General features: G+C 44.4%; 1 protein-coding gene across 1 annotated transcript; it reads left to right on the top strand.

Annotated features, from left to right (window-relative positions):
• Positions 1–411: 411 nt before the first annotated feature.
• LOC117561847 (thiamine transporter 1-like) lies at positions 412–10,094 on the top strand (the record flags this gene model as incomplete). Its single annotated transcript, XM_034239451.1, is given in 5 exon segments — positions 412–459; positions 6,652–6,944; positions 7,920–8,129; positions 9,344–9,862; positions 10,016–10,094. Coding segments are annotated over 4 exon segments (958 nt in total), but the record flags the coding sequence as incomplete, so codon positions are not given.
• Between the last annotated feature and the right edge of the window lie 164 nt (positions 10,095–10,258).

Genomic DNA, 10,258 nt, shown 5'->3' with positions numbered 1-10,258 from the left:
TTTCTGACATGTAATTCCCAGCAGCCTCCGCGCGCCTGACGTAATAGTGGCCAAACAGTCTCTGGACCAAATATCCCGACTCGGCAGTCTCGGTCACATGTTTTTCGAAAAGAAAACTGAATTAACATGGGTTATTGTTGAGCTTTTTGTTGTACGAACGGTGCGGGATCTGGGAGAGTTTTACATACATTTCTCAAAGACCAAATCATCCGCAAAAAATTGATTTTTTTAGTGAATCGTGTTGGATGGCAACCGACAAAATGGAGCAAGTTGTGTTCTGATCACTTCGCGTGTGATGCATACGACGTTGATCCTGCTATCATGAAGTCTGTTGGTGGAGAAGCATTAATAGCACGTCGGAGGCTGAAACCCGGAGCCGTCCCCTCCACATTTCAGCACAAGAAACCACTGAAAGAACGAAAGAGCAGCCGGGCGATGCAGAAACGCCAAAGAATTGAGGTAAACAACTTTTGATTAGATTTCAAAGCGCACAGAGCACAGCAGATAACGCAGATAACGGAATTGCAGTTGTATTGCTTATAGAGGTGGGCACCGTTAGATTCTGTGTCTTTACGATCATAAACAATGTGTTGGATGTGGAGCTAGGATAAGTAATAAGGGCGCTAGGAGTGATAGGTTAGCATTTTTCGCTCGGGGCTAATTCACTGTTAGCATTGTAGTTTATCTGCAGCTTATCTGCAGCATTCATCGCTCCTCCACTCATAACGGAAAATGTCGAACGTCCTACAGTCGGTGATGCAGACTTCTTCTCCCATCTCTTCCTTCACTTTCCCATAGTTGTGGCAGCACTTGTTTTCTCGGCTTGTAGGCATGGTCTGGCAGTTTCCACATCTACACCAATTCTCAGCACCCTCAGCCTCTTCCTCAGATGGCGAACTTGAATCATCGCCATCAGCACTTTCATCTGTGATATCAGGTGACGTTTCCTTGTATTTCCTCTTCGACATCAGAGGCTCGTATAGATATGGTTGGATGTCGACAACATACTCCAGATATTGGGTGGCCTCCGACTCAGAATCAGACATGATAGACGAAACTAAGTTGTACTATCGGCGGAAGCCGCTGGTCAAAAAAAGGTCAAATTTCACTTGTTTTGCATCAATCTTGATACAGGGTACTTATTATATGTTATAGTTTGGATTCCTAAAGCTTTTAGTCTATAGTCTACTCAGAATCAGACATGATAGACGAAACTAGTTGTACTATCGGCGGAAGCCGCTGTGATTGATAAGCCAGGTGGAAATATGTTTGGCACATCTGACGTCACGCGCCGCCATCTTGCGGAGGAGCGGCGGAGAAAATAAATCGTCGGACTTGGTGTTGGGGGTTGAACAAATTAATATTGCGCATTGCCAGACTCATATTATCTCCGATTTTAATACTGCAATATCTTAGATAGTGTTGTAGCTATATGATTTCGATTGTACTGGCAATTATACAAAAAGCTTTTGCATTTGATCTTTAAGTGCTTTGACAAAAATCCATACAAAAATTCATCTGTGGAAGCCGTAGTGCTGTAAAAAGCACGACCAATAATTTTAGCCGGCCCGGCAAAAACAACTGGATGGCCTACCTGCTTCACGGACCGTCCACACAGCGGCGTGCGTTGACGCTTGGCGGTGGGCGTGTCTGAAGCTTGGGGAGTCAACGCGACCAACAACCAATCACATACATTTCCCGCCCCCGACATAGCAAAAAAGGAAAAGCCCAGTTCTTCTCCACTATTGCCAAAATGGATGCCAGTTTTGTAGCAAGGGTAGCACGGGCAAGTGTAGTAGCAAGGGTGGCTTTAGTGTATGCAATGTCTCGCAGGAGGCCATGTAGTGTGCGTCGCTGTTGGGTACATCCGATACTCAGAAAACGTCTGCAACGGGGGGAATACCACGTTCTTGTCCAAGAGCTCCGCCTGGATGATGTACTGTTTCAGCAGTACTTCAGGATGAGCAAAGACGTGTTCGACGAGTTGCTCGGAAAAGTGGGTCCACTGATTTCAAAGGCAGACACCCATATGCGTTTGTCAATCGGACCCGCCGAGCGACTCGCCCATCTGCCTACGGTACGTTTTGTGTATTTCTACTTCTTTAACCTGACTCTAATATAAAGAGAGAGAATGCATGCCATGGATGAATGATGAATGAAGTCTGTGATTTAGTTCAGATGGATGACATTAATTAAGATAGCTAGGTAAATACAGTATTGCTCCCCTGTGTACATGGTGTGGTGTTGTGTGGGGGGGGGGGTCATGTGTCGGACTGTTTGTGTGTTGTGTGTGTGTATATGTGTATGTGTGGGGTATGTGTGTGTCTGTGGTATGTGTGTGTTGGGGGGGTGGTATGTGTGTGTGGGGTGTGTGTATATGTGGTCTGTGTGTGTTGGGGGGGTGGTATGGGGGGGGTATGTGTGTGTGGGGTTGTGTTGTATATGTGGTATGTGTGTGTGTGGTCTGTGTGTGTGTGTGTTGGGGGGGTGGTCTGGGGGGTGGTATGTGTGTGGGGGTGTGTGTATCTGTGGTATGTGTGTGTTGGGGGGTGGTATGGGGGGGTCTGTGTGTGGGGGTGTGTGTCTCTGTGTGTGTGGGGGGTCTGTGTGTGGGTGTCTGTGTGTTGTGTGTGTGTGTGTGTGTGTGTTGTTTGTTGGGGGGGGTCTGTTGGTTTGTGTCGGTGGTCTGTGTGTGTGGGGACATATACTTTTTTTTAATCATGTATTTATTTTTTTCTCAGGTACCTGGCAACCGGTGACTCATACAGGACCATAGCATTCAGCTATCGGGTCGGGCATGCAACCGTGGCTGTCATTGTCAGGGAGGTTGCGGGTGCCATCTGGACCGCCCTGGTTGAGGAAACCATGCCGGTACCACAGACCGAGGACTGGAGAGCCATCGCTGCTGGGTTCCAGGAGCGCTGGAACTTTCCGAATTGCGTTGGTGCCATTGATGGGAAGCACGTGGTGATCCAGGCTCCGGCAAATTCTGGGTCCCTGTACTTCAACTACAAGTCCACCCACTCCTTGGTACTGCTGGCTGTCGTGGATGCCCAGTACCTCTTCAGGGTAGTGGATGTTGGAGGCTTTGGAAGGAGCAGCGACAGTGGGAGCCTGCGGAATTCTGCATTTGGAGAGAGCCTCAGAGATGGCAGTATGCGGCTACCACCTGACACCGTCATCCCAGGAGCAGAGCGGCTCGGCCTTCTTCCCCATGTTGTTGGGAGATGAGGCTTTTCCGCTGCTGGACAACCTGCTGCGTCCATTCCCTGGACGCCAGATCACACGCGAGAGGAGGGTGTTCAACTACCGCCTCAGTCGGGCCAGGTTGGTGGTTGAATGTGGCGTTTGGCATCCTCTCATCTCAGTGGAGAATGTTCCGGGCGTGTCATCACACACCAGCCCGGAGGGTAGCAGAGTTGTGTGTGAAGGGCCACCTGTGTGTTGCACAACTTCCTCCGCAGGAAGACGATAGGAAGGACATCACGCACACCTATCGCAGAGTCCACGGATGAAGCTCCAGCTAATCCAACCCTGCGTGATTGCACCGAGGATGGGCTCCAACAACGCCACACGCAGATCCATCCAACTGCGGGAGGTCTTCTGCAGCTATTTCAATGAGGAGGGTGCAGTGCCATGGCAGCAGAATGTGGTGTAGGGTCACCATGGCTCTTTTAAGAGCCTCCAAACCAAAAGCTCTTTTAAGAGCTACCCATATTTTCTTTAAAAGCAAATATTCCAAATGAGCCATTTTAAAAACAAACATTCCTATAAACATGTTTCTTAAATTGATATTATGCATTGCTAACAACCTTTTTCCTTCAGCCCTGTTTTTACTGATAAACCACTCATGATTTCAACAGGTTTTCACATGAACATTATACAGAAGACAGCACATTATACATCGACATACATGAAGCTTCTGTATCTTCCGTATGTTGTAACTGACAAACGACATGAACAAGTGAAGACACAGTATAGCCATAACATTACTTTAAATAACTTTTATTTATAATAATGTATATGTAATATTGTGAGTGAAGTGTGTGCAGTGATTGAGTGTAAAACATGTAGTGGGATCAGTATGGCTGTAAATAACACAAAAAAAAGTGATGAATCAGTCTTCCTCCTGCTCTGCTTCAAAAATGCCTTATGAATGGCAATTTCAGCCTTAACCTTCTTTGCATGGACATCCTTCGCAATGAAGGCAAGAGGCCCCGGACGAAAACAAACTCGTCCTCCCTCCACCACTGGACGAGGTTGAGGTAAGTGGCATGGAGAGAACAGGAGCGATGGCTGACAGCACCCTTTCTCAAAGGGCGGACATCTCCCTTCCCCTTCTCCTTTTTCCCCGGCCCTTCAACATTATCCTCCTCCTCTCCTGTCTGCCCTGCCTCACTTGCTGGCTGCGGGCTGGCTGAGTCTCACCAAGGCTTTCGTCTAGCTGGCTTGGCTCTCATCCTCTGGCACCTGGCTGGGGTCAGGAGTAGTACAGGGCGTGTGAGGCAGGGTTTTGCCGGGGGATATTGCTGGACGTCTCACGGTCAATGAGAAATGGGGTTTAAAAAACCCATCACTGCCGTGAAACGCCAGGGCTTATATATCACCGGGTGATTCACTACCGCTATAATTAATTTCTCCTCCATTTTTTGGAATATGAGGAAAAGACTGCGTAGTCTCTCCAGCATACACGCGGTTTGATTGGCTAGCGCAGATTTGCTTGAACGGATTTCATTGGCTGACGCCTCCATCGAGGCGTCAAAAGTTGAACATTGCTTAACTTTTGACGCCAGCTACGCCAGCAACACTCCACGTCGCTGCCCAAAATGCAGTTTCGGCTAAAAGTGACGTCACCCCATTCAAAGTGAATGGGCCGAAAGCGTTGGAAGCTTCAACGCACGCCGCTGTGTGGACGGGCCTCAGCCTTCCATCTGTGCACAAACTTATCTCGTGCCCTCATTGGTCATGTGCGCGTTCGTGTGGTGTTGGAGGAGGGGCTCTGTAAGGAAGTGGCACATTTTCCCGGCTGTGTATTTTCAAATCCTAGCGCACTCGAGCAGGGTTGCGTTCCGATATAATCCAAAAATTAGCTCCTAAATTCTAACCCTATCTCCTATTCCTTGACCTCTGAGTGAAACGTCACGGGGTTAAGGGATAGTGGATAGGAGAATTCAAAAGGATTTAGGAGAAGAGACTGTGGTACTAGAGAATCCGAATGCACTTTCAATATCCGACGTGTTTATGGATGCGCCAGCGGACGTCATTGTGTGCGTCTGCTGCTGTGGGGAAACTATGAAACTACAGTTTTCTATACAGCGGACTACAACATGGAATGTTCAATAAGAACGAGGACTACTGTAAACTCATCTAGAGACTCTGCAACCGTGCTCTTGATGCTGCTGCTTTATGCTTTATGAACGTGACAACAGAGAAACATATTCTTCAGGACCAAAGTTGGAATTGAATAAAAAAGGAAAGTGGGAAATCGTGGCTCGTCACCCTCTCCCTCCGGTCCACATATGATTGTATGAACTATTAAAAGATCTTAAAAATCAATAAAATGTATTTATTATAAACGTTAGTCCTTAACAATCTATCACTGTGTACATCACCATTCAAACATCTTTTAAAAGTTGAAACAACCCCACACAGCTCATGGAAATGGTTGACTTTATTTGATCATTTCAGTAAAAAACTAACGTTCATATTTCTCTTTTTGATTATAATACTGATGAACGTTCAAAACAAAGCACTTTGGCAGACTTACCACATACGTTTTAAAATGCTTAATAAGCACCGTAACTTTCATGATATCATTTCTCCCATTATCGTTTTGTGTCCGTGACTGTTGAGTGACGGCAAATGCTGGGCGGCTTGCAATGCATTGTGGGGGCAGCATTTTCTCCTCTCCTTCGGTTAGGGAGGTCCAGTGGTTCCTAAGCTAAAGGAGGTTATAAAAGAAGTTTGAAAACCTCCTTTCCTTTCATTTGAGAATTGGAACGGCACTTATCATGGCTGCCAAGTGACGTACTTCCGGGGTCATTTCACTTGGTTAGGAAGGTTCCTAAGCTAAATGGACTATTGGAATGCAACCTGGTTTCTCCAAATTACCTACCCCACCTTTAAAATCTAAAATAAATCACACGTGGCCCTTATCCTCTTCCGTAGATCTCAGTGTAGGCGATACTTCACGCTGGAGGGAGTTGATCTACACATTGGATAAATGCAACATGTGATACAAAATTATAACAACATATAATTTAATCATTTTACATGCGAGCAAAAATGCCACTCAGTTTTAAAAAGAAAAGGCCCATCTGTTCTTAGGTCATACATAAACCCAAAAGAAAGAAATCCCCATTAAACAAATATATTTAACTTGCATCTTATTTGACTTGTTCATGACGTGAGGACCGTCTGCTGTTGTCTTACTTGTCTGTTTTGTAACATCTGACAAGCTTCAGCTTGCACCTTTTTTGACTTGTTGCTTATGCATTGTTGCTGACTGACCATGGGGGTATTTTTGATATTACCTTTACAATAATCTAATCTAAATCAAACGGCACAATAAAGCTGCAATTACTACTGATAATAATTCCTGATTTGTCTCGTTGGTTTGTGACACATTTATCTTGGCTTGAACGTCGTCAGGTGAGAACTGCTCTTTGACCGGGTAGTTGATTTACAAGAACAACACTTCAAACAACCAGAAGTGTTTCCAGGCAAGGAGGCAACACGGAGAGAGTAGCATGCAGAGGAACATAAACACATACAGAATACACACCTGACAGAAAATGGAGGCAGTGAGGAGGAGGTGGCAGGCAGACTGGAGGTATCCCACTACTCTGCTGTGTATCTACGGATTCTTCAGCACAGTGAAACCCCTGGAGCCTTTCCTCACCCCCTACCTGACCGGACCGGACAAGAACCTGACAACAGAACAGGTAAGACAGAGAATGACTTCAGCTCTTCATCAGGCAGCAATACGTAGTCAGGATACACAAATAGGTAACTGTAATCATAAAAAATAAGTAATCAGATTACTGTTATTTCTAAAAATGGTGGATTACAATGTAAAAAAACAAAAATAGCATATAGTGTTTGTTCTGTAGGCTGATACTTTAAGTGTGAATCTATACACCTACTGCCTGAAGCTGATTTATGGTTTTCACTTTCTTTAGTTAATTTGTTCTTTTTGTATTCAGTAGGTTCACTATGTTCATAAAATAGTGTGTGTGAGCTTAACTGTGTGTATTGAACAAAAACGGAGCATTTTCTGTCAGCTCAGATTTGATTTCTGCTTTTCTTTAACTGAAGTATGTGCTCATGTGTTTCAGTGTTGGTGTAGGCTGCTGCCTGAATGTGCTGAATGAAAGGCAGGTTTTTCCTATGAATAAAACATCTGAGCACATAGACACATTTTTGACCCTAAATATCTTGGTGTGTTCTTTTCTTGAAACAAACTATTCATCTATATTTTTGCTTAAAGGTTTCCCAAATGATTAATCAAGAAAGTAATTAACCATATTTTGCATTGCTCTGCTAGAAGGCCTAATGTGATTACTTTTCGAACGGGCAGAAATTGCATTTTCATGTTAAATCATTACAAAATAAAAAGTTGGTGAAACACTTTTTAGACTTCAGTACAATCCTCATTACTTGAGCGATACAAATCAGTATCATAAAACCTTTGATTTCGCTATGGACAGATCATGGCAACATGTAAGATAAGATAAGATAAGATGGACATTTATTAATCCCTGTGGGGAAATGCAGTAGTTCAAACAGCAACAGGGTATGGATGAAAAACAGGACAGGTTAATACAATTAAAGATTAAAAAATACAAATGAAAAAAAACGAAATGAATTCAAATGAACATATATACATATCGTATGTATCTATGGTGTTTCCTCTTTAGGTGAACAACCAGATCTTCCCGGTGTGGACGTACTCGTACCTCTCGGTGCTGGTGCCGGTGTTCCTGCTCACTGATTGGCTGCGGTACAAACCGGTGGTTATCTTCCAGTGTCTCTCCCTCTTCGCCACAACGGCCACGCTGCTCTGGCTCAGGAGTGTCGCAGCCATGCAGGCCATGCAGTTCTGCTACGGGGTGGTGACAGCCAGCGAGGTGGCCTACTTCTCCTACATCTACAGGTCATTCACAGAGAGCTGAGCAAGGCCCTAAAACTAGCAGTGGTGGAAAGTAACTGAGTACAGTATACTCAAGTACTAGTCGGCACTTAAAGAGGCCCTATGCTTCTTGGGGTTTTCCTAGTGTGTTATATAGGTTGTTGTGCATGTAAATGGTCTGCAAAGGCTACAACCCTAAAGGTTTTAGAGACATGTCCCAGTCGAGGCACAAAATACCAATCCATTTTAAATACAAATTTGAGTGTCTGTTTTGTAACATCTGACAACTAAAAAAGTCTTGCACCTTTTTTGACATCATGCTTTGCTGACTGACCATACGGATATTTTTGATATTATCTTTACAATCATCTAATCTAAATGAAACAATAAAGCTGCAATTACTGCTGATAATTCAAGGACATTAAAGATAAAATCCTGATTTGTCTGGTTGGCTTGTGACTCATTTATCTCGGCTTGAACATGCAGAGTAAGGCACCAATACTGGCAGTGGTGGAAAGTAACTGAGTACAGTATACTCAAGTAATGTTCTTAAAGAGGCCCTAGTGCTTCTTGGGGTTCTCCCTTTCCTGTAGTGTGTTATATAGGTTGTTGTGCATGTAAACGGTCTGCCAAGACTAAAACCCCCTGAAGTTGTTTAGAGACATGTCACAGTAGAGGCACAAAATACCAATATGAACCTGAAATTGAGCATAATATCAACTTTAAATAGAAGTTTGAGTTATTTTTCCATTTAATGCTACTTTATACCTCTACATCAGGTAAGCTAAATGTTGCACTACTCTACTTTTTCCTGTATGCGACAGCTTTAGTTCACGGATGAAGATATTGCAATAATAACACATGATAAACTTTAAACATGTGTCTCTAAAGACAAAACTATTGACATAACTGTAAAAGGTACAAATAGATAAAATAATGTGCATTTCAAACAGTAAAATGCTACTTGATGCAACAATATTTAAAATGTAATCATGTCAGATATAATATATCACATATGGAGAACATTTTTGCTGATGATACTTTTCTGTATTTCTACTTAAAGATTTTGAATATAGAACTTGTAATGGAGTATCTTGGCATCAATGCGTTGGTACTTTCACTCAAGAAAAGGGTTTGAATGCGGGGAGGTACCAGGGGGTGACATTGTGCTTTGTTGGGATTGTCATGTCATGTTGCATTTCTTCCTTACAGTGTGGTGGATCTGAAGCGCTACAGGAAGGCCACGTCTTACTGCCGCAGTGTGCAGCTGCTGGGCTACACCGTGGGCTCCGTGCTGGGCCAGCTGCTGCTCAGTTTCCAGCTCATGTCCTACGACAACATCTGGTGTTCACTCTGGTTCTCACCTCCATCGCTCTCCTCGTGGCCTGCCTCCTGCCAATGCCACGGCAGAGCATGTTTTTCCACAGAAATAAAACAGTGACAGAGAGGATAAAGACGCATGGAGATGGGACTGAGGGTTCAACAGAACACTCACAGAGAGCAATGGTCTCCCTGGAGGAACCAAGAGAGGAAATGGTGGAGAAAGAAGCAGGAGAAGGAGTTGATGAAAAGGATAAGAACCTTGAGGTTGGTGCGAGAAGCTGCAGCCAAGTCCTCCTCCAGCTGTGGAAAGACTTCCTCCAGTGCTACTCCTCCAGACAGCTGCTCTACTGGTCAGTGTGGTGGGCGATGGCCACCTGCGGCTACAACCAGACAGCCAACTATGTGCAGGTCAGTTGTCAAAGCAAAAAAACGAAAATGTTCAGCTGTACATCTGCTTGGTTTGCATAGTGAGCCCTTGAAATGGGGCCCTAGTATGCTCTTTTCAGGTTCATATTGGTATGTTGTGCCTCTACTTAATGATCAGAGTAATGTAAATTGCAGGTTCTGTGGGAGCATGTGCAGCCTTCTCAAAATGGCAGCATCTACAATGGAGGCGTGGAGGCAGTGTCCAACCTGTTAGGTGAGCAACATCCAGTGGAAAGTATGCATTACTCAAATCAAATCACATGTCCATTACATGTGAAGATCCATAATTGATAAGGGTACTTAAGTTAAAGTATGACCAGGAAAACGTAGTTGAAGTAGTAAGAGTAAAAGTACCCATTGCCAGGAAAGCAGAAATAT

This window comes from Gymnodraco acuticeps, unplaced genomic scaffold (assembly GCF_902827175.1).
Source record: "Gymnodraco acuticeps unplaced genomic scaffold, fGymAcu1.1, whole genome shotgun sequence".
In the NCBI taxonomy this organism is placed as follows: Eukaryota; Metazoa; Chordata; class Actinopteri; order Perciformes; family Bathydraconidae; genus Gymnodraco; species Gymnodraco acuticeps.
The sequence above is the reverse complement of the archived record's forward strand: the minus strand, read 5'-3'. Positions and strand labels throughout refer to the sequence as shown.